The sequence below is a fragment of the Oryza sativa genome, chromosome 12, assembly GCF_034140825.1.
Source record: "Oryza sativa Japonica Group chromosome 12, ASM3414082v1".
In the NCBI taxonomy this organism is placed as follows: Eukaryota; Viridiplantae; Streptophyta; class Magnoliopsida; order Poales; family Poaceae; genus Oryza; species Oryza sativa.
The window spans coordinates 11,322,977-11,347,739 of record NC_089046.1 but is presented as its reverse complement, the minus strand read 5'-3'; the positions used below and the strand labels follow the sequence as shown (position 1 = coordinate 11,347,739).

The 24,763-nt window shown below is 40.0% G+C and overlaps 2 protein-coding genes, 3 non-coding genes and 1 pseudogene across 5 annotated transcripts; 1 reads left to right on the top strand and 5 right to left on the bottom strand.

The window, feature by feature from the left end:
• Window positions 1-1,412: 1,412 nt before the first annotated feature.
• TRNAF-GAA (transfer RNA phenylalanine (anticodon GAA)) lies at window positions 1,413-1,485 on the bottom strand. The gene has a single exon. It is a non-coding gene; the product is annotated as a tRNA-Phe (tRNA).
• Window positions 1,486-3,117: 1,632 nt separating this feature from the next.
• Window positions 3,118-3,190, top strand: TRNAT-UGU (transfer RNA threonine (anticodon UGU)). Its single transcript has one exon. It is a non-coding gene; the product is annotated as a tRNA-Thr (tRNA).
• A 4,565-nt stretch (window positions 3,191-7,755) lies between these two features.
• Window positions 7,756-9,036, bottom strand: LOC4352016 (ribulose bisphosphate carboxylase small subunit, chloroplastic 2-like). Its single transcript, XM_015763923.2, has 2 exons — window positions 8,593-9,036; window positions 7,756-8,475 (listed from the first exon to the last, which is right to left on the bottom strand). The coding sequence occupies exons 1-2, from the start codon at window positions 8,737-8,739 to the stop codon at window positions 8,095-8,097; spliced, it is 528 nt and encodes a 175-aa protein (XP_015619409.1). The 5' UTR covers window positions 8,740-9,036; the 3' UTR covers window positions 7,756-8,094.
• Window positions 9,037-15,883: 6,847 nt separating this feature from the next.
• On the bottom strand, window positions 15,884-15,990 carry LOC112937512 (small nucleolar RNA R71). The gene has a single exon (XR_003240177.1). It is a non-coding gene; the product is annotated as a small nucleolar RNA R71 (small nucleolar RNA).
• Window positions 15,991-18,146: 2,156 nt separating this feature from the next.
• Window positions 18,147-20,358, bottom strand: LOC4352015 (ribulose bisphosphate carboxylase small subunit, chloroplastic 2-like; annotated as a pseudogene).
• Window positions 20,359-22,295: 1,937 nt separating this feature from the next.
• RBCS1 (ribulose bisphosphate carboxylase small chain A, chloroplastic-like) lies at window positions 22,296-23,466 on the bottom strand. The gene is made up of 2 exons (NM_001404729.1): window positions 23,250-23,466; window positions 22,296-23,138 (listed from the first exon to the last, which is right to left on the bottom strand). The coding sequence occupies exons 1-2, from the start codon at window positions 23,394-23,396 to the stop codon at window positions 22,758-22,760; spliced, it is 528 nt and encodes a 175-aa protein (NP_001391658.1). The 5' UTR covers window positions 23,397-23,466; the 3' UTR covers window positions 22,296-22,757.
• Window positions 23,467-24,763: the final 1,297 nt, after the last annotated feature.

Here is a 24,763-nt window from a genome sequence, read left to right as displayed (position 1 = left end):
GAATGTTCAGTACGGATTCCTATAGTACTGTTCGGGGAGTTGATAAGTTAATTCCTGTGGACGTCTACTTGCCGAGTTGCCCACCTAAACCAGAGGCTGTTATAGATGCCCTAACAAAACTTCGTAAGAAGATATCGCGAGAAATAGTTGAGGATCGAACTCTATCTCAAAAGAAAAATCGATGTTTTACTACCAGCCACAAGCTTTATGTTCGGCGCAGTACTAATACTGGAACTTATGAGCAAGAATTGCTCTATCAATCACCATCTACTTTAGACATATCTTCTGAAACTTTTTTCAAATCCAAAAGTCCAGTATCTTCCTACAAATTAGTGAATTAGGAGGAGCTCTTTGTGCCGAAAAAGAAAGAGCAGGGCAATATTTCAAACTTGCATTCGAACTGCGAAATATTTATACAAAGGAGGAGAGATCAAGATAATGCAGCAGGGTTGGTTATCTAATTGGCTAGTCAAACATGAGGTGGTTCATAGATCTTTGGGCTTCGATCATCGAGGAATAGAGACTTTGCAAATAAAAGCAGAGGATTGGGATTCCATTGCTGTCATTTTATATGTATATGGTTACAATTATTTACGTTCCCAATGTGCTTATGACGTTGCACCCGGTGGATCTTTAGCTAGCGTGTATCATCTTACGAGAATACAGTATGGTATAGATAACCCAGAAGAAGTATGCATAAAAGTCTTTGCCCAAAAGGATAATCCTAGAATCCCATCTGTCTTCTGGATTTGGAGAAGTTCCGATTTTCAAGAACGCGAATCTTTTGATATGGTGGGAATCTCTTATGATAATCATCCACGCCTTAAACGTATCCTAATGCCTGAAAGTTGGATAGGCTGGCCCTTACGTAAGGACTATATAACCCCCAATTTCTATGAAATACAAGATGCTCATTGAATGATAAGAAATTCATGCTCACTTATACAACACAACTCCAGATTTTATGCAAGTCAAGGAATATTTTTACGCTCTGTTCCTAGATGAAACAGAATACCTATTACATTCTAATTAATTCCAATTATACAAAAGGTTCAGATAGACTAAGCAAAAAAGGGCTTCATTTCGTTGGAAAATCACATATTCATTTCCTTCGTATGAACAGAAAAATATGATGACTCAAAGAAGTTCCCTACCACGAACTTTGTACCACGTGCATCACTTAGAACAACTAGGAAAGTAAGATAAGATAAGCAAGAATAAAAAAATATTTGTCGGAATAGCGGAATAGAAAATTAAGAAATGCAAAAATGCAGAAAAAGAAGTGCCTCTATTTAGAGATTTATCTACTTAGATGAAAAAATCATACTCTATCTATATTATTAACGAATATGTATCCCAACCCATCTCGAGGTATTTGTATCAATACCTATTCGGAAGATCCCTTTTTTCTGTGCCAGGAACCAGATTTGAACTGGTGACACGAGGATTTTCAGTCCTCTGCTCTACCAACTGAGCTATCCTGACCTTTTCTTGTGCATCATCCTAGTAGAGTATTTGTATCTATGTCAATATCCAAAATTTGGAAATGGGGAGGGGTCAGTCCTATGCATTGTACAAAGAAAGCCTATTTAATAATATTTAAATATCGAGTTAATAATCGACATTCCTTGCCGATACTATAATAAAAAAGAAATGTATTCCATTGAATCTTAAACCTATTAATAAAAAAAACAGGATAAATACTAGAGTTAGGGAATAAAAGAGGGTTTGGGGATAGAGGGACTTGAACCCTCACGACTTAGAAAGTCGACGGATTTTCCTTTTACTAGAAATTTCATTGTTGTCAGTATTGACATGTAGAATGGGACTCTCTCTTTATCCTCGTCCGATTAATCCACTTTTAAAAAGATTTCGAAAACTATGAATTGAAGGATTTGATTACTCAATATTCGATTGGAATGGATTCACAACAATTCTAAAAAAATTATGAATTTTCTATTTCATAATCATTCCTATTTTCATTTTAAAAAAGAATTAAAGAACCTATATTATGATATGAGTTCTGTGATTAATCATTTGCTATGCCAGTATCTATACGTGTGTATTAGATTTCGAAAGCCCTTCTTTCCCTAATTTAGAAGGGAGTTCCGCTAGCAACACAACGTAATTAACTCGATTCGTTAGAACAGCTTCCATTGAGTCTCTGCACCTATCCTTTTCCTTTGGGTTCTAGTTCGAGAACCACTTGTTTTCTCAAAACATGGATTGGCTCAGGATTGCCCCTTTTTTAATTCCAGGGTTTCTCTGAATTTGGAAATTGCCACTTAGCAGGTTTCCATACCAAGGCTCAATACAATCAAGTCCGTAGCGTCTACCGATTTCGCCATATCCCCATTTTCTTTTTCTTTGAGACCAGGATTTCTTGTGCAATTTCCTCCATCTGTTAGTTTTTTTTGAATCGTTGGATTCATTACTCTATGTAGTCTAGCGGTTCGTCTCTAGTTGTGAGACTCCGCTTATTGCAATTCAGCATTGAATTGATTCTATCGTTGATGTATTTGCAATTCAATGCGAATCAATATATCCCAAGGTTTTTCTCTCCCCCACCTACCGCGTTCCTTTTTTAGAGTATTCAAAATCATACTATAACGCTTGATATTCATTCTTTTTTTTTGCTAATCAGAATTAGCAATTTCATTTGCTATGATTCTATGTTCTCCTTAGTGAAATATTAATCATTAAATTATTAGCAAATAACAAAAAAAACAAAATATCTCAAAAAATGTCTATAATGATGGACTGAAAATACAAGAAATTCGCATGTTCTCTTTATTATGTTTTCGTATATATATTATTTATTCTTTTCCATGTATTAGATTATTCGTCCGAGCCATATCAAATTAAAAATATCTAAAATCAAATTCAATATAGAAATTGGAATAGATTCTATTAGAAAAATAGATTTGCGAATTAGAGAAAAAAGAAAGTTCAAAAAAATCTATCTAACTTTATTTTATGAAGTTCTAGTATTGTTTTCTAAGTAGAACTTCCAATTTCGAACTAGTTAATAGCTAAGATTAATAATTAAGATATGACATTTTACGGATTTCCTATACTATACATATTTCTATTTGTTACACTATTTCTGTTATGTAAGCCCACTTAGCTCAGAGGTTAGAGCATCGCATTTGTAATGCGAGGGTCATCGGTTCAAATCCAATAGTCGGCTTTTTTCTCTATCAATGTTCCATGAACAAAAATACCTCTTTTTCTCCGAATTAAATGGAGAAGCCAGGAGGCTGAGACGCCGCTCTTGCTCCGCGCGCGCTCACCGTGCCTTCACCACCTCCTCCACACCCACACCGCCGCTTCCTCCACATCCCCTGTCATCGCGTCCTCCTCCCTAGCTAGTGTCGCCTCCTCTTTCTCCGGTGTCGCTGCGTCTCTACTTCCCCCACTTTTTTCCTATCCCCCCCCCTCCCCCCAAATGGATGGTTAGGGGTGGAACAAGCTATCCTTCTCGTGCACCCCCCGACGTCATCCCCGTCGGCGTGCACCTCTGGATCCCGCCATTCAGAGGTCTGGGAGAACTAAATCTGGTCACTGCACAGCATTTCAACCGACAGCCACGGCAACGACGACCCCTTCCTCTTGCTCCTCTCCACAACCAGCGGCTGTTAATGTCTACCACGTTTTCAGTGATGTGCGATTATACAGCACATCAACGCTACAGCTTGATTCAAAGGTAAACTGTCAAAATTGACACAAGAATCTATTTAAATAGGGATATTATACTGCATATGTTCTGATGATGGCTCTTAACATTTTGCGATAATCAATCAAAAAAGTTGCTCCATTAGATGGATTTTACATAGAAAAATTTACAGTGCTGATGAAGATGTTGTGACAAACAGTTACTGTAAGCTACTACATAATTTGCCAAGTAAATTAATGAAATTGGTACCAGATTCTTATTTACTTATTAAGAAACATAATGTCTGGACAGTTGTCATTGAGTAAAAATCATATCAATACATGTATATGTACCTAATTTGATATACTGAGATGCATTCCTAGGCATTTGATATGTTTAACAAAAGTTCAAATGGCAAATGTGACAACAAGTATAATAATTAGTCATATTATTCTTACAAAAAAGGTAGAACTGTTAAATCGAGGTATTTAGTACTCCCTCTGTTTCAGGTTATAAGACGTTTTGACTTTGGTCAAAATCAAACTGCTTTAATTTTGATTAAGTTTATAGAAAAAAGTAGTAACATATTTAACCCAAAACAAATTAATTATGAAAATACATATTCAATAATTGATTTGATTAAACTAATTTAGTATTATAAATATTACTATATTTATCTATAAATTTAGTTAAACTTGAAACAGTTTGACTTTGACTAAAGTCAAAATGTCTTGTAACTGAAAGGGACGAAGTAGAAGATACTACATGCAGGTTGACTAATATAAACGTTGACCATGATTTGATTTTTTAGTATGAACTTTTTTCATAATGACCACTTGACCAGTATATTTGTAATCACATTAGCTTACTGTCTACAATGAGTCATCAGATTGCCTCATTAGCCCAAGGAAACTAAGAGTATGTATCAAGTACAATCTACCAAGGAATTTAAAACTGATATCAGGAACGTATGGCAGGCCATGCATAGCATGTTCATTGCTTCTGCACTTTCTTGATAGCTATAGTAGAGGCCCAAGGATTACTGCTTCTCACAGATGTTTTCTGGCTGCCCAAGACATGCCCCCCACCTCTCCCATGCAACTGTGAAGATGATGGCGGTGTTGGTGAATTGCTACATGACTGCAGCGAATAGCATGCAATGCTGTAAGGTAGCATGCAATGCCGTAAGGTGATCAATCCTTCTAATGAACAATTTCCTCAAACTTATGGTAGTACTGCCCGTTTCTGAATTTGAAATCTTGATTAAAATGATCTGTCGTTAGCCCATTAACATCAATAATTTATGAGTGCGAATACACCTCCTCTTCTAAATACTCCCTCTGTCCCCTAATATAAGGGATTTTGATATTTTGCTTACACTATTTGACCGCTCGTCCTATTCAAAAAATTTTGGAATTATTATTTATTTTATTTGTGACTTACTTTATTATCCAAAGTACTTTAAGCTCAACTTTTCGTTTTTGATATTTGCACACATTTTTTAAATAAGACGAGTGGTCAAACAGTGCAAGTAAAATGTCAAAATCTCTTATATTAGGGAACGGAGGGAGTAGTTGGAATGTGCATATTTAAATGTTTCTTCCACAACTATGGATTTTAATAACTGAAACTGGTATTGGAAAATATATACATGGAATGGTCTTGGTTGAAGACTGAATCATGGACAAAGTCTTAATAGCCATTGCGTACGATTCATCTGAGATATATTGTATATTACGTACTGGTGTTTTTAAGTCTGAACTTCTTCGATCTTTATCTCAGATGAATCAAGATCTTCAGACAACATCAGTGTCATGCTGAACAATACTTGCTACAATCGGCACATATTTGTTGTTCGAGAAAAGGAATGTACGATAGTTGAAATTTTGGATACATGGTGGACAGAAGTACAATAGTTGAAATTTTGTTCTCATTTCCCTGTTTTGTTTGACTCTTAACTTGGAAGACTGAGTAATATTCTACTGGCATAACAGATTTTGGGTCATTCAGAACTGTTTGACGCTTGGATACAAGCTGAAAAGATCAGCATAGCAAACAGCCTGTGACACCAATTTGATTGGCTTATTCTAGCCTGGTAGTAGTCAGTTTGATTTGCTTGGTATTTAAAGAGCAGAACCAATGTTTGGAAATACCATTCAAATTGCTCTGTTTTGAGGATGACTTTCAAACTTATGATTTAATGTATTGTATTAGTTGAAATATACAGGATGAAATGTATCTATGTGCTTAAGCTATAAAACAGACACCAATGGAAAACTAAGGGGAGAATAAGGGTCATGTAACAGTGGAGGTGGTGAAAAGGCGGCGACTGGTGCAGCGGTGAAGACAGTGAAAAATAATGATAAAGTTATGTAAACTTAAATTATCATATGAATTTAAAGTTCCCAATATATTATGGTGGGTGATTTGTTATCATATACAACATATAAATCAAGCTAAATAATATAAATATAGATGGCGGTTGTGGTTGCACAAAAGTGTGACTATAATTGTCGGTGATATAGGCCCGGGGGTACACACAGTAAAGGGAAGTATCCTTCCCGTTTAGTCACGTAGCCATGCGCCTCGCCTTCCCCCGCCCCTCGGATAGCGCTGAGGTGGCTGAGGGGGCTCGGGGTGCCACGTCACACCCCTCGGGCTCTCAGGGTAGGGTGTTACGCTTCCCAGCAGCCCGAACCTGTATAATCCTTGGTCTTCCATGCATACTCGTGAACGATCCAGTAGTTAGATCTCAAGTGGAAGTCTCTTGATCATCGCGCCATCTCCCCCGGCCGAACTCACAAAGAGGGGTCTCACGACCACCCGCTAGAGAGGATTACTTCTCGACAGTAATGAAAACAGATTTTTCGTTCATCTAATATCATTAGTATATTTTCATATATATAATGTATAATTAGGATGGTTATAGTTGTGCAAATGCGTGACTTCCTATGCTGGTATCTATGATATGTCCACTACCCAGAAACATGGAATGAACCGTGTGTTTTCCTACGTCCTTGTCATTTACGTACGTCTTCTAGGCATCACAAGTTGATTCCTATCTAATCCTGTAGTTGGGACACTTGTGGTCTAGTTTATGAACCTATCCTTTGAAACTGGACATATGTGGTCTAGTATTATCATAACCCTATCTCCTGAACAGTTGGACACTGAGAAAGGACTATTAAGATGATGACAACTTTTGTTTCTCTGTTCAGTATTAATTAATCATTTATTATGTACTTCCTCCATTTCACAATGTAAGTCATTCTAGTATTTTCCGCATTCATATTGATGTTAATAAATCTTAGACATATATATCTATCTAGATTTATTAACATCAATATGAATATGAGAAATACTAGAATGACTTACATTCTGAAACGGAGGGAGTACATTATTCAAAATTGGTACAGTTCAGGTTTGCGACGGAATACCCTTTTAAATTTTATTATCGTTAGCAGGTATTTTTGAACTAAATCAGAACAACACACTACTATTAGCTAATGTTGGCAAATTTGGAATTGCAAATGGTACAGAAATAATTTGTTTGTGGGGTCTATATGTTTGCAAATAGATCTATGAGGATATATTATAAAATTATTATTTAACGTGTTTCTTAAATTAAAAATTGTCATGATGTGGGAAAAAAAATCTTGGACGCCAAAACAATGGACTAAAATTCCAACTTTAGCACAAAGGTTCAGAAAGCAACAAATTTCCTTGAAATGACAGAAGGCGACAATTCAACTGCGTTAGATAAGTTTGGCTTAAATATAGTTCAAATGAATGTATGCATCAATAGATGAACACCCGAGGATCAAAAGCCAAAGCTCACAAAAGTTTCAATTCAGAAATGAGTGCTACGTATAGAATCGTAGAAGAGGAGGCAATTTCAGGATGATCGAGCTTGGACTCGCAGTTCATTTTGAATTTTATCTGATTAGAGTTATATGTATACATAATAATTTACATATGTGAACGAGGGCGCCCGTATTTGCGCGCGTGTATCTTTGAACTGTTTGCATGGAAACGAATTAAGTAATTCCCAACAATGCTATGCATGTCCTACCACACATAATTGAAATGGAAACCAGAGGTATCAAGTTTGGTCTGAGTATAGTATTACATATAAGTATCGTTTTTGACGATTTGTACAATATATTTATTACGATGTGTATGTGCATATGATTAGCCTGGTGCTAGCATTCACATATGCATGCTCTTCAACCTATGTTGATACATACATATGTACATACATACACAGCTGATGTTGACACAAACAAGATGAAAAAAAAAAACTGAAGCAACAAACTGGGAAAGGGGAAACCAATGCAAGGTGGCCCGATTCGAACGTTCAAAGCTGCCAAAACCGAATAGATCAATCGAGTCTCCTCTGTATAGAGCTCACGAGTGAGCTTGCTGGCTTGCCAACTAGCTTAGTTTCCGCCGGACTCCTCGCAACCCGGGGGCTTGTAGGCGATGAAGCTAATCAACTGCACCTGCCTGACGTTGTCGAAGCCGATGATGCGAACAAATGCATCTGGATATGCCTTCTTGGCCTCCTCGAGCTCCTTGAGCACCTGGGTGGCATCAGTGCATCCGAACATAGGCAGCTTCCACATGGTCCAGTACCTGCCATCATAGTACCCAGGAGACCTGTGGTTCTCACGGTAGACGAACCCGACCTTACTAAACTCGAGGCAAGGCACCCATTTGGACCGGAGCAGGTACTCGATCTGCTTCAAGAGGTCCTCGACCGTGAGCGGTGGCAGGTACGACAGGGTCTCAAACTTCTTGATGCCTTCAATCGGCCACACCTGCGCAGAGAAATCATATGGGTTAAAGTTGATGAGCTCTCTTTAATTTCCTGTGTGTGTGATGAGGATGAAGATACCAATTAAGCTTGTACTGATCCTATGTTGGCTTGTTCATACCTGCATACAGCTGATCCTTCCACCGTTGCTGACGCTGCCGAGGCCGGCGCTGTTGGAGCGGCGGCTGACGGGGAGCCCGGCGGTGGATTTGAGCCCCTGGAAGGGAGCAACGGAGGTGGCCGACGAGGCCATCACGGTGGGCGCCATTGCTAGCTCTCTAGCTTTCTGCTTGGTGAGGTGCTAGAGCAGAGTCACGCTGCAGCAGTGGCTTGAGGACCTGTGTGGTAATCCATTACGTCTATAAATAACCAAATCGCAGGTGGCATTGGAAGGCAGCGCTTGGTTGATCCGGGGATGTGGAAAGAGTGGCTGCCGTTCGCTGATCCAAAGCACGGGTGACTGGCTGGCTGCTAAATCACTCAGATTTTCAAGCCACCAAATAGCTACGTACGCCTCAGATTAAAACTATCAAATTCAAGTACGGGTGTTAAGAGTAAGTTTAATAGGATAGCTCACTACTAGCTTTAATTTATATATAGCTAAATCTAATAGTCAATTCACACAATATAACAGCTGCTTACTATACTATTAATATATGGTCACACCTATCATACACACACTGCATCTTAGAGTCCGTGCTGCAGCTGACTATAAATCTGTAGTCCGCTTCTCTTATCTCTTATTTTTTATCTTATTAAAATATGTTTATAGCTGGCTAATAGCCTACTATTGTACCTGCTCTAATACCATGGAACTTTATCTGACGCTAGCAAAAAGGAAGAAAAAAACACACTAGTTAACTACTGGGCTTAACAACAACAGAAATTACACCAAGTAGTAGAAAAGTTACAATCCAGATAAAAAAATTACATCATAATAAATAAATGTTTTATTTTTAATTATAGTGTATTTACATTGTAAATATAGTGTAACGGCGGTAATTTTAATATAAATATATCTTTGCAACAAAACCATCAATACCTGCTAGCTCAGTTGGTAAGTAGCTTGGAACAGCAGCGCATGATGTCCACGCGCTCGATTCCTCCCTCCAGGCTCCAGCTCTCTCGCGCGGTTGCATTTTTCTAGCACCCTAGCACTAATCTTAACTTAAACCGTAGTCTAAAAATTGACAGATTATTTTGTTAAAAATCTATCGACAGATTTTTATAACAATTCCGGCAGCCAACACCTGTCAGTTAATTATGTATCTATAGCAGCTCTTAAAGCAAGTCGTTACACACGTACTCCGTAGCTAAAAAAGGCAAATTTTATCTATAGCAGCTCTTAAAGACAAGTCGTTACACACGTACTCCGTAGCTAAAAAAGGTAAATTTTGTTACGTGACATCATGACTTCGCGGTTTTAATTGTAGGATACCGCGTGTTGGTATTCTTAACGACATTATCAAAAATATAATTTCCAGCAATGACGCAGAAACACTCTTAGTATATTACGGTTACAGATTTCATCCGCAAGCGCACGGATATACCATTGTAGCATTTCACCCGAGAGTATTCCAAGGGTATCGTATTTGTTTAATCCTTTGGAAAGATTATTATGGAGAGAACCAAGCTAATATTTATATGTTACTTGTAATAATCAAAGTCTAAACAAGAGTTAATATAATCCAAAAGGGTAGGGTGACACTAAGCAGAAGCATTCACTTTTCTCATACATATTAATTCTAGACTAAGTGGAAAGAATAAGAAAAGAGTCATTTGCTATACTTTTAATATACATACATACACTTTAGTCAATATTATCTACTATATAATTATATAGCCAATACCCCCTTACGATGCCCTCCTGGTGTTTCGAGAAACCACCCTGGTTGTCGAGTTCCTTATGACAATCCATCATGGCCATCCAACCGGGGCTAAATATGGAGGAGTACCCTCCCTAGGAAAATAACTTAGGATTATATACACGCGCGGAGGAATACTCGTACTGAGTTGTCACCATCAGCGGCCCACCTCGACATATCTGCAGCATATAACTCTAAATAATGATATTCAATAGCCTAAGCACCTCGCTTATGCTACCAAATACTGCTCTACCATCATCATCATGACATAGAGTAATCATATAAATGAACATTATACCCACAGCATTGCATCTCCCGAGTAAGTTAGCTAAACAATTATAACTCGAATAATATTTCATAAAGTTGGTACTCGAATAATCAGAATGAAGGAAAGTACCGTAAATATATTGAGAAGAATATTCTATAAATAGTACAAGTCTTACAAAAGAAGGAAAAGATACTAGAGGCATAGCCGAACTCTTCCGAAGACTCTGAGGACTGAAGATTCTATTCTATTTCTATTCCACTATACTCTAGAGACTATACTAAACTTGAGAGAATGTATGAAGCTTCTTGCTTGAGGTGTGTGTTGAAATGGAAGAGGTGAAGGCCTTTTATAGGCTGGTGATGACGGTTGGAAAGGTCGGTAATACTCTCCAACTGTCATTGGGAGTTGATCTCTACCGTCCAGCCAAACCCTGGATCCATCAGTGCTGCGGCTGGTTCGGCCGAACCCAGGGTTCGGCCGTACCCTGGGCTGGCCCAACCAGCCCAAACTTTGGCAGGCGGCCTCCTTGTTTGCTTCTCTCCGCAGACTTCTGAATTTTGGGCTTGTTGGTTCTTGTAAATTTGGTGTTCTCATCCAATTTGTCTTCAAGTCTGATTCTCGACAGCGTCCGATTGATTGATCGTCCGTTTTGCTGCCGATTCTCCCCTATTTTGTATTTAAGATGTTAGAATCCTAGTGCTAGTGGAATATCACTTATTCTAATATAAATATGCTTTGCAAGCACAACTAGTTCTCCTTTATTTTGGTAACATTGACAGGCGCAACTGATCGATAACGACCATAATCAAAAACGCCCAAGCTTGAACCTTTTCTTGTCCCGAGTAAAGGACTTCACAAAAATCTAAACTTGGTTGTTGATCAGGAGTTGCTACTATGCTGTATATCTCAAATGTACAGATGCAAGGTATGGGTACTGTTGACGGTCGTTATCGATCAGTTTCGCCCATCAATATTACCTTAATAAATAAAAACTAGTTATACTTGCAATGCATATCATGTTAAAATAAGAAATATTCCACTAGTGCCAGGATTACTAACCTCTTGCAGAGAATAAACATAAATGGAGGAGAATCGACAGCAAAATAAACGATCGATCAATCGGACGCTGTTGAGAATCGGACTTAGAGGAAGGTGGGGCAAGAACTCAGAAGTGGCATACTCAAATTGGGCTAAAATTCACAAGTCTGGGAAGAGAAGAACACGAGGAGGCCACTAGCCGAAATGTGGGCTGGTTGGGCCGGCCCATGGTTCGGCTGAACCAGTGGGTTCGACCGAACCCCCCACATCACCATTGGATGCAGGGCTTGGCGTGGACGGTGTGGATTAGCTCCCAATGACAGTTAGAGGGTATATCCGACCATTCCAACCGTCACAACCGTCATTGGAAAGCTATATAAGACCTTCACCTTCTCACTTCTTCCACACACCTCAAGCAAGAAGCTTCATACATTTCTCAAGTTTAGTATAGTCTCTAGAGTACAGTGGAATAGAAATAGAATAGAATCTTCAATCCTCAGAGTCTTCGGAAGAGTTCGAATATAGCTCTAGTAGTTTTCCTTCCTTTGTAAGACTTAGTACTTTTATTAGAATATTCTTCTTTATACTACTCTGGTATTGTATTACTTTACGAGTATATGAATACTAACTTTACTATATATCCGAGTTATATTGATTATGATGCTAGCTAAACTGGGAAATGCAATAGTGTGGGTATAATGAACGTGCATACGATGACTCTATGTCATGACGATGATATTAGAGTAGTATTTGGTAATTTAAGCGTGGTGTTTAGATTACTGGATATCATTATTTGGGGTTATATGATGCGGAAGCGAGGTGGGCCGTTGATGGTGACAGCTCAGTACGGGTATTCCTCCGCGCGTGTATATAGTCCTAAGTTACTTTCCTGGGGAGGGTACTCCTCCGTATTTAGCCCCGGTTGGATGGTCATGATGGATTGTCATAAGAAACTCGGCAATCAGGGGTTGCTTCTCGAATCAACCATTGAAGAGATATGAGTTGGTGAAATGGAAAAATCAGCTAGTACTAGCATTATACGTACTTGGGTTGGTTTGTTGTGATTGATTTGGGCATTATCTCTAATAACGAAGTGATAAGCCAAGGCAAACAACATGTGTGGCCCACTGTCATTTGCTATCCTAATCTTAAGATTATCTCTATGGTTGTGCATGGTTTATCTGTGCCGAGGAGATAAATCATGGCAAACAAACACATATGATATATTCATGGGGCCCACTGTCATTAGCTATTTAATGTCGTGATTGCTTCTGCATGCAGGCGATTTGTTAATTTCCTTATCTACAGTAGGTGGTTGATTGATTATCTACAACACGTCGACGACGCTGAAAACTCGCGAGGATGAGGCCGCGCCGTTGCTGCTGCTCTGCCTATATAAAGGGCCTGATCGCCCTCCTCGCGAGGGGCGCACACGCGTACACGCCGCCGCCAGGCGCTGCGCCAAGATGCAGGCCTGTGCTGGTGATGGTGAATATTATAGCCACACAAATATTTGGGAGGAATCAGGAGAAGGCAAAGTAATCGTCAACGTCAAGGAGTATGCTTCATCGTCGCTGGTGCAACTCTAAATTAATCATTCGCCTTCCGTCGAGCCGCGCTTCATCAACATAATTTCTTCGTCAAGCTATTTGTCATCGACAATACAACAGCGTCGTAGTACTGTGCAGATATTATGCATAGCCCGGCATTATCTTCTAGAGGGAGCAAATATACACCGTAGGGTTGTGCAGTTGCGCAGCCTGGACGGTAAAACAGTAAAGTGGAGTACTGGTGAATATGTCGTGGATGCGTTGTGAATTGTAGCCATGGATATAAGTATCCCCAGTGGCGCATGCAGACGCACACGTCATTTTGTCAAGCGATTAATATGGGCCGCAAATAAATACAAGGCGAGCCTGACCCTCGTGAGGGTTGAACCGTCTAAATTATCAATATCAAATATTGGATGTGGATATTTATTTGTATAAACTTAGGATGAGTTTGAGTCTTATTAGCATCAGACCAACCATGATCTATACATATTTATATTCATGTCAGATGAGTCACATATTGCCTTGTGCATGTCATGTACGGGAGCAATTCTTTCCCTCTCAAAAATCTATCGGATGGATGGGAGCAATTCTCACAATTCCTGAAGACAAGCATTATTCGCACAATAAAACAACGCTAGCCATGAGGGCGAGGCGTGCAGATTTAAAATACACGTCGTCATCGTGGCTGAATACCGACGAGATGAAATGGCCGATTCATCAATATTTGTGCTACGTCCGAGACCGACGAGGCCGGGCGACGTATTGGCTAAAGCTAACAGGGCTACTGCTATTCATTCATTTCATTTGTCTATTACCGATGAGGCTAGACGAAATCATGGCCGAGTGCCGACAAGGCCAGGTCACTATACTATTAACACGTCTAAAATGGACGGGAGCCGGATACACCGTTGCTGGGCACCGACGAGGCAAAAGAAACCATAAAATCTATGTTTGATGAAGGCCGGGATACATGACTGGGTACCGACGAGGCAAATGTCACCCGCTTCACCAAATTCTCTCCGCACACCGACGTGTTGGTAGTGTATTGTGATCGGGTTTTGGCGAAATAAAGCCACCTGTTCCACATTCACTATATTCACCATTAAATCTGCACCAACCTCAACCTTCGGCGAGTAATTAATTTTGAAGATGACAATCACAAAGCGCAGCTTAATCGGAGGTGTTCCGTAGGCTCGTCCTATGGATGTAATTAACCGGTAGTCTCATTGCTAGGCGCCGGGAATCAGCGGACTGCACGCAATCTCCAGTCAGCATATCTTTCTATTAAGCATTCCTCGCGAAGGCAAAAGGCGAACTCCTACGGGAGCCCTCATGTATTTGTAACATTCATGTTAATGAATCGTGATTAATAAAATACAGGGTTTCCTTATTTCTGTGTGTTCGTTGTTTTGTTTTCATCAAACACTAGAAATATAGGAATAGGTTCTCTCTATTTTCTTTCCACTTAGTTTAGATAATTATGTATGAGAGTATTAATTCTTCTGCTTAGTGTCACTCTACCCTTTGGATTACATTAACCCCTGTTTAGACTTTGGTTATCACAAGTAATATATAAATTATTAGTATGGTTCTCTCTATTATAATCTTCCCACGGGATTAAACAAATACGATACCCTTTGAATACTCTCGGGTGAAATACTACAATAGTATATCCGTGCGCTTGCGGATGAACTCTGTAACCATAATATACAAGGAGTATTTCTGCGCCATTGCTGGGAATTATATTTCTAGTAATGTCGTTAAGAAATACCAATAAGCATTTTTAAGCCGTTGCCGGAGAAGATTTATAAAAGAGATTACATAACTAATACTTTATATTAACCTCTGTATAATCATTGTGCTTTGCATGCTAACCTTGGTTGTTTTCACTTTTATTGTGGAAACAGGGTAGTGTATGACTGATTTCAACTTGCCGGAAAGTTTCAAGGAAAATCCAGAAGTTTTCTTTTGGAGCGTCAAGCCGCGGGTCGTTGCTCCACAGAAAACTCTCCCGACAAAGAAACTGATGAGGACATCCTCCACTATTACCCGATGGCAAAGACGCAAAAGTCGGGCGGCGACCGTGTGAGCCTCTGAATAATCCCACCTTGCTTAGCTTGGGAGGAGGAAGCCACCTTAAAGGGAGAGTCACCCTTCCCCTATTGGACTAGTCTTTTAGAGAGATTGGGCCTTTCCCCGAGTGGATGTGCCCAAGAACTGTTGGGGTCCGGGCAACCTTAATTTGTTGGGCCTCGGCCAACCCCACCTGGGCCGGATTGTTACTAGAAACCAGCCATTCCCGTGCCACCAACCTTCAAAACCATGGCTGACATGACCCTCAGCGAGTCCGCTGCTCCCTCTGTTGACAACATGGCCACTGGGCCGCAAATCAACATGGGAGACATGGACTTTGATCTGAAGTCCAGCCTCATCACGATGACGCAGGCTAGCCCATTCTGTAGCAAGCCAGACGATGATGCCAATGCAAACCTGCAACAGTTCCTGGAGATTTGCAGCACGTACACGATGAAGGGCGTCAATCCTGACGCCGTCAGGCTCCGATTGTTTCCGTTTTCTCTCCTTGGGAAAGCGAAGCAGTGGTTTTATGCCAACTTCGCTACGACCAACACCTGGGACAAATGCTCAACGGCATTCTTATCAAAGTTCTTCCCAATGGGCAAAACCAATGCCCTACGTGGGAGAATCTCAAGTTTCCAGCAGACAAGAGACGAGTCTATTCCCGAGGCGTGGGAACGACTACTGGAGTATGTGGCTGCCTGTCCTCATCATGGGATGGACGACTGGCTGATCCTGCAGAACTTCTATAATGGACTCACTCCCACGTCCCGTGATCACCTAGACGCGGCAGCTGGAGGAGCCTTCTTCTCTAAGACGGGCAGAGGAGCCGTCGATCTCATAGAGAAGAAGGTCTCCAACATGTGCTGGAGCGAGGAACGACTCTAGACCCGTCAGCGAAGAATGCACACCGTCAAGGAGACGGAGATGCTCGCTGCAAAACTGGACCTCATCATAAAACGCTTGGACGACCACGAGAAATGACCTAAAGGCACCGTCAAGGCATGAGACTCGCACTTTACGTGTGAAGTCTGCGGCGGCACGGGTCATTCTAGGAACGACTACTCAGAAACCCATGAAGAGGCGATGTATATGGGCAACAACAACAACAACGGGTTCCGACCACAAGGAGGTCAATAGTAGAACCAGCCATGCCCATATTTCCAAGGAGGCAACAATAACGGTAATTTCTCTAACCAACCTTCCTTGAAGGATCTTGTTTTTGCGCAAACCAAAACTACAGATGCTCTTAGCAAAAAGCTAGCTGCTAATGACAAGACCCTGGAAAATATAAATGTTAAGCTAGATGGCTTCGCTTCTGCATTTCAAGACCAGCTGAGTTTTAATAAAATGATTGAAACCCGGTTGGCACAATTAGCTGCTCTAGTACCTGCTAATGAATCTGGAAGGATTCTGGGGCAACCCAAATCCTCTGTTGAAAATGTTAAGGCGATCACGATGAGGGGAGGTAAGTCCACTCGCGATCCGCCATATCCTAATCCTGCAGGAGCTAGCCACACTCGGGAAGCACCATCTGACAACACGGTTAATGAAGAGGTTCAGCCAGAGAAGACCTTGCCGCAAGAGTACTGCGACACAAGGCTGTTGCCATTCCCTCAAAGATACAAGAAGCCATTGGTGGACGAGCAGTTTGCTCGTTTTGTTTAGGTGATCCAGAAAATCCACATCATCGTGCCATTGTTGGACACAATGCAAGTGCCCACCTACGCGCGTTACCTCAAGGACAACCTCAACAACAAAAGACCACTACCAACAACTGAGGTAATCAAACTGACGGAGGAATAATTAGTGGTTTTGGTCTGGGTTCCCCACAGACGGTTCCAGCTATTGTCGAATGACAACTGCGTCCGTCGAAGGATGTGGTTCACTCTTTGTGGAAATGTAAAAATTATGTATTAATATTGAAATTTTTGGATCCCCCCAATAAATGCCCCTTGGGGTCTATTTATAGGCTTAGTACAAACGCATGCACCCTAGGTTTACTTGGTACAAGGGAATTTACATAGATACACTTACGATAGGGACATTTATGAGGATAATTACAGAAAATTTAACCCTGGGCATCTTCTTGGGCCGCAAGGTGGGCCTTCGTTGTCTAGTTGACCCCTTCGGGCCCTAAGACCATTGGACTGGGCGAAGACATTTGGCTTGGGGGCGAAGGTCCTGGGCTTTGCCACGTGGTTCGCCCTAATCCTTCGCCTTCACAGCAATCAGGGTTTTGTTGTCATGCTTCGCCTGGACAGCCCCAAACTAATTTCGGCAGGTTCTATCGAAGGTACTCGTGACACGCCTCTAGCAACCTTGGTGGAGCATTCGATTCAGGTGTGGGACATGTTAATTTGATTTTGCAAAAGCATTTTTGTAAGATTATATTGTATTCCCAAAAAATATATCGTTCCTACTTATGAATGAAATGATGCGTTGATGTTCATTGCCTATTGATGTGATTTAAACATTCCAATATTATATCATACAATTAATTTGATTATTATGATAACTGAAAAAAAAATATAATGCAAAATAAAGATGGCAATTATAGAAGGTAGAAACGTATATTAAAGTAGTGTTCCAGCTGAACTTATCCGTTGCAACATTGCAGCGTTATTACCAAGCATAACCATGTATTAGCACATATCCTTGTAACAACAGCAAAGGCAATGCATATAGATTATTTTGGCTCCTAGAAACTATGCATTGCTAAAGAGACATTACTTTTGTGCTGTGATGCTTGATCTTGGCTTAGTTGTGTCGGACTCCTCACAACCCAGGGGCTTGTAGGCCATGAAGCCCTTGATGTGTGGTCCCATGAGGATGGGCTCCACCTATTAGGGACTTCTATCCGTCTAATTTTACGTCAAAGGAGTTGCTTTCCTTGTAACTCGGGGGGCTTTTAGGCGATGAAGCTAATGCACTGCACATGCCTGACGTTGTCAAAGCCGACGATGTGAATGAATGCATCTGGGTATGCCTTCTTGGCCTCCTCGAGCTCCTTGATCACCTGGCTGTTGTCGCTGCAGCCGAACATGGGCAGTTTCCATATGGTCCAGTACCTGCCATCATAGTACCCAGGAGACCTATGGTTCCCACAATAGATGAACCCTACATCACTAAACTCGAGGCAAGGCACCCACTCAGACTAGAGCAGGTGCTCGATTTGCTTTAGGAGGTCTTCCGCGGTGAGCAACGGTAGGTACGACAATGTCTCGAACTTCTTCTTGCCATCAACCGGCCACACCTAAACAAATGGAAACAATTGAATCAGGTCACTCTGAACTTTTGAACATCAGTTAGTTTGATTGATCCGTGTAATCATTGTGCTGATTTAAGGTTTTAGGATGAACAACTAGTTGTACAAGTGTTTGAATTGACTTTGGTGAAGTGTTTAAATTAGCGAAGCGTTCTGGACAAGGCTAGATGTTCCGACCTATACATGGAGGACCGACCTTGATGGTCAAGCTAGTACATGGTGGACCGACTGGAGGAATGCTAAAGGTGGTCCAGGGTATTCTTGGTTGGAGTCGGTTTCGGGGTAAAATTGAGTTTTGCATTTGGTGCTTAATGTTTATGACTTCTAGATGTTTCATGTGTGTATTATGAACTACATTTATGTTAATGTGAGTTAAGTTGGAAAGAACTTGTACTTGGATATAGTTTCTTGATTGTCTATATGTAGGTGTTGCTTAAAACAACGGGAGTATTCCCACTGATGAATCGGGAGTAAACTTGGGAAACGTTGAGGTCTAGACAATCTAGGAGATTATGTAGGATGCTCAAGCGAAAGGAGATCATGCAGGATACATGAGGATATGTATGTGTATGGAAAGGGGTCAAGTTTGGAAGGTGTCCAAGTTTGAGTTGTAATTGAGTCCGTATTTGTAAAAGGATGAGTGTAACCTTAATTTGAGGGGTTTCCTATGTTATTATGATTCCTATTTTTAGTTGAGCTCGTGGCTATGAACAACCACATCCATGGGTACAAATAGAGAGTGAGGATATGCCTTGAGGGTAAAGACAATTGAGACATTCGAGATATTAGGGCTCATTGTGTTAGGGTTTTGAGAGATTTTGTGAGAGGTGTTGTGGCTACACCTTATGGACAATGCTTGACAATAAAGATCATATTCAATCATCAAGGCGTCGATGATCTTTTTCGGTTGTGTAGGTTTTACATTTTGTTTCGTCTTGTCATTAATTTGTGATTCTTCATTTTTCGGCAATTTTGTTTAAGTTAATAACATTTCTAATACTTCATAGATCAGATATGGAAGGTTTCAAATTTTCTTAAATTTTAGGCTATGTTTAGATTTGGTAAAATTTGAGGCAACAGACATTTTGAGGATGTTTTCTCTTAAACATTGATTGGTTTGCAAATTCACCCAGTGGAGTTGTTCTATGGTTTGTCTACTTTATTATAACAAGTTTTGGCTTTAATCCAATAGCTAGTTTTAGAGAAAACATGTTTTTACATAACTATGTTTTTAGTACGATGGGTCCGCTCAGACCGCCAGAAATGTTCTTTAGGATTTTTAGGTTGGGTTAGTTTTTGTTTTTCAAACTTTTGACTGTCTGACTTTCTTTGATTTTATCTAACATTCATCCCTTTTAGCCGTTTCTTTTTTTTTCAACTCCAAACTTCAACTTTTTTTTATTTTCTGTTAGTATGTTTTTCAAATGGTTAAATGGTTTGTTTTTTTTTTGCAAAAATAATTTTTATATAGTAGTTTCTTGAAAGAATCAAATAAACTTTATTTTAAGTTTATAATAATTAATACTTAATTATTTATATGCTAATAGTTTATCACGTTTTGCATGTCACCGAAAAGCTAAACAAAGATAGAGATTTACACTACCTTTAATAGGCTTCTCTGTATTCGATCCTACACGATCACTTTGAAGAAGAAGCTGAGGACGTATGGTACCTGCATGCACTTGATCCTTCCGCCGTTGGTGATGTCGCCGAAGCCTGAGTTGGTGGAGCGGCGGCTCACTGGGAGGCCGGCGGTGGACTTGAGCCCCTGGAATGGAGCCACGGAGGTGGCCAAGGAGGCTATGACAATGGGAGCCATAGTTACGTAGCTAGGGCCTTTTAGATTGATGACATTTTCAACCATATCATTATTTGGTAAAATTAATAATTATGTGACTGCGTTTAGTTTGTTACTAAATATTAGTAATGTTTATATAATTTTGGCAACATTATTAAGCCAATCTTACTAAAATTTTGGTAATATTGTCAATTTATCAAAATTTTGGCATTGATAAATTTTGGTAAGGCTTATTTTGGCATCAATCTGAACAGGCCCTTAGTTAGCTAGCTTATTAGTACTAGAGTAGTTATGTGCTTAGCAGTAGAAATAAAGAGAGGATGATTGCATGTCTCTTGGCATCAATCTTAACAGACCCTTAGTTAGCTAGCTTATTAGTACTAGAGTAGTTATGTGCTTAGCAGTAGAAATAAAGAGAGGATGATTGCATGTCTCAATTTGAGGCTCCAGCACCTTATATAACGCCAACTATGGAACTGTTTCGATCTCAAAGGGCAGGGGCAGACCCAATGGGATCGATCCTGAGCATTTCCGGAAAACCCAAAAAAAATATGAAATAAAGTTAATATATATAGATATATCTCATATGTATATATTTAACTACATCTAATACGTCACTCTCGATCGTTTTTCTCAACATGAAAAAAATGTCCGTGCCTCACAACAGGCGAAGGTTATTTTAATCTTATTGTTGTTATATGGTTTAGTTAAGATGAAATTCACTGTGATAATTGGCTTGGACACACACACACACACATATATATATATATATATATATATATAATCATGAGCTACATTAGGAGTCTAATCATCTCAAGTTAGCATGCGGGTTTTTTTAAATAGATATCTTATACGAGTCCTTATGTATTTCTAAAAGTGAGCGAAGTGACTCAAATGCGGATATGTATTTCCAAAAGCGAACAAAATTAAAAATCGACTCATGCACGGATAACGTACCAACGTATCGACAAAAACATCTTCAATTTTTATAATAATAGAGATAAATCCACTTCTTTTTACTCCTATCTCACACCACTTCTAATCTATTAACCAACTATCTTAAATACCCTAACTTTTTCCCACTAAACACTACTAGCTAGGGACATGAGGTTTGTAAAGGTTAAGTGAATACCCCCATCTTAAACTCAAGCATTGCTTGAGGAATTTTTTTTCTAAAAATCATTCAAATAGTTATAGAAAAATTCTCAAACAATTTAATAACATTTATATTTATATCCAAATTCAATTCATAGTTGATATATAAAAAAGAGTACTATTTACATTCGACTTCCGTTTCTTTTGATTCTCAATGTGTACGTTGTATTTAAACTTGATGTTTTTTTTAGAGTGTTGTATATCACTATACTCTATATTTTTAATATTTTAAAGAAGTAACTATTTGTATTGAATTTAGAAAAAGATACACAAGGAAACACCCTCTCAAATGATTAGAAATGTAAGCCATGCCCGTTGCTTTGGATGGAGCTTTTAACTATTTGCCACTCTTACGAATAGTGCTTAACGATTTGTCACTAGACCTACATGTCATAGACACATGAGGGCCCACGTGTTATTGACAGAACGTGGCAAATCGTTAATTACCATGTCATAAGAGTGGCAAATAGTTAAATTTCCCGCTTTGGATGGTTACCGACAGGATTGGGGAGGAGTGGCTGCGGCTCGCCGGTGAAGATGCGGGCGGGCAGGCTGGCATGGCTATCAGCCTTATCCTCTGGACCACGGGGACGAGACGGGCGATCCATCCAACCTGGCCGTGTGTCGTTGATTGCTAACTTTTGTTTGTTTTCCCAAGCAAAATATGAAAAATATGCTGTGCTCGTTGCTAACGTGCTCAGTCAGGTGAACTGAGATGTACTGTGCTGAGATAAATTATTGTTGTTTGATTTATTCATTTTTTTAAGGACTTATCAGCCGTTGCACAAAAGATCAAATCATTGTTCTCTCAAAAAGAAATACATTCGTTTACTAATTAACTTACACAAATAATTATGTCAGATCCTATATTCACAATACATTCGGTTAAACATAGAAACAAACATTGCAAACAAATACTTAAAAACAAACATAATTACGTGATACCATCCATTTTTTTTATTGTCGACGAATTTATCAGATATGCTCTAGATACATATCTTGTGTGTATATAGCCGGAGCTTTGTTTTCACATATCCTCACCCAACGATAATTGTAGTACTCTTACAATAAAACCGGCCGGAGAGGGAGGGAAGAGATTATTACATATGTGTTAAGAGCAGAGGCCATTGAGATGGTACATAACCAAACTGTAAAATAAAAATATATAGCATATTATATATTGATATATCATCAACATAGCCCAAAACAAAGCTGCATACTATTATTATAGGCAGCAATCCACCAGCGCGATGCTTGATCTTAGCTTAGTTGCCACCAGACTCCTCGCAACCTGGGGGCTTGTAGGCGATGAAGCTAATCAACTGCACCTGCCTGACGTTGTCGAAGCCGATGATACGGACAAAGGCATCGGGGTAGGCCTTCTTGGCCTCCTCGAGCTCCTTGAGCACCTGGGTGGCATCGGTGCAGCCGAACATGGGCAGCTTCCACATGGTCCAATACCTGCCATCGTAGTACCCGGGAGACCTGTGGTTCTCACGGTAGACGAATCCAACCTTGCTGAACTCGAGGCAAGGCACCCACTTGGATCGAAGCAGGTACTCGATCTGCTTCAAAAGATCCTCCACGGTGAGTGGTGGCAGGTACGATAGGGTCTCGAACTTCTTGATGCCCTCAATTGGCCACACCTGAATAAATAATGTAAAAATTTAAATCAGGTTAATTTGAATTTCGTAACATGAGTTAATTTGATCCTTGACTTTAAAGGAGAAGCCTGAGGAGGTATATATCATATATACCTGCATGCACTTGATCCTTCCGCCATTGCTGACGTTGCCGAAGCCCGAGTTGGTGGAGCGGCGGCTGACGGGGAGCCCGGCGGTGGACTTGAGCCCTTGGAATGGAGCCACGGAGGTGGCCGAGGAGGCCATCACGGTGGGGGCCATAGCCACGTAGTTAGTTAGCTAGCTTACTGGCTAGTAGTAGTAGAGTATGTCCAGTAGCAGTGCTGTTGAGGCCCTGTACGCTGGTTCACCAGCAGCTTATATAAACAGCAATCGTATCATGTCATTTCATCCATGGCCACGGTTGGCTGCCGAGAGGATTGGGGAGGAGTGGCTGCCGCTTCGCCGGGGATGATGCGGCCGGCCAAGCTGGCAGGCCCATCAGGTCGGCAGCCACGTGTCGGCGCGTGGTGGTGCGGCTTATCCTCTGGACCACAGGGACGGGATGGGCGATCCACCCTGGCCGTGTCTTGTTGGTTGCTCAGCCTCTCTAGTTTTGTTCGTTCCCAAGCAAAATGGTACAGTACGAAAATTATGCTTTGCTCGTTGCTACTCTCTCCATTTAAAAAAAAAACTCAACTAAAAAGGATGTAACCCCTTTTATTATAACGATTTTGCTATATATTTGTCAACAATTTTTCTCCCAAAAATTTGACAGATGTAATTACAGTACAATCATAGTGTAATTACACTGTAACTTGCATGTAATTACACTGTAACTATAGTGTAACTTGTATGTAACTTTCAAAAATATCTGTGTAATATGTTATTTCGATAAAATGGAGATTGTGAGAATAAATCCTTACACATATGTGTGTGTCGTGATTTTTTTTTCTTCCTCAATAAAACAAATCTTGTAATAGATTTAACGATTCAAAATTACGTGAAACTTATATACAAGTTACACTGTAGTTACCTGCAAGTTACAGTGTAATTACATATAAGTTACAGTGTAATTACACTACGATTATACTATAATTACATCTGTCAAATTTTTAGGAGAAAATTTGTCGACAAATGTATAGGTGGTCCCTTATTATAATGAATTTTGATATATGGATATCCAGATTCATCGTACTAGAAGGGATCACATCCCTACCTAAGTTAGTGGGTTGTAGCGTATCTAGTCCCGAATTTGTGCAATGTACGATGCGTCGTGTGCGTGGAATGGAGTGTACGATTTCACCGATCAACATCAATGCAAATGGGCAATATATGATGGTTAGTGCAATCCGAAACCCTTCACTTCAACTAATTTTTATAGCATTAATATGTTGATAAGTAAGAAGAAAAAAAATGATGTTGCAAAAGAGTTGAGCAGAGAAAACAAAAAGATGAAGAAATCATTTATCATGTAAGAAACCAGTTCAATATATGAGGGGATAGAGAGATGAAATGGAAGAAAAGAGAGATGGTTATGATAATTTATTTTAAGAAAACAACATGAGATGATATAGTTTCCAAGAACAATTGGGATGGAGTATCAGTAGCAATTATGGCAATATGGCAATTGCTTCATCGGAAAAGCT

Excerpts from the sequence above, each read along its gene's own strand:
- RBCS1 (NM_001404729.1), bottom strand. The coding sequence starts at position 23,396 with ATGGCCCCCACCGTGATGGCCTCCTCGGCCACCTCCGTGGCTCCATTC. Across the intron at positions 23,139-23,249 it reads GAAGGATCAAGTGCATGCAG|GTGTGGCCAATTGAGGGCAT; the intron begins GTATATATGATA and ends TTATTTATTCAG.
- LOC4352016 (XM_015763923.2), bottom strand. The coding sequence starts at position 8,739 with ATGGCGCCCACCGTGATGGCCTCGTCGGCCACCTCCGTTGCTCCCTTC. Across the intron at positions 8,476-8,592 it reads GAAGGATCAGCTGTATGCAG|GTGTGGCCGATTGAAGGCAT; the intron begins GTATGAACAAGC and ends TTCTCTGCGCAG.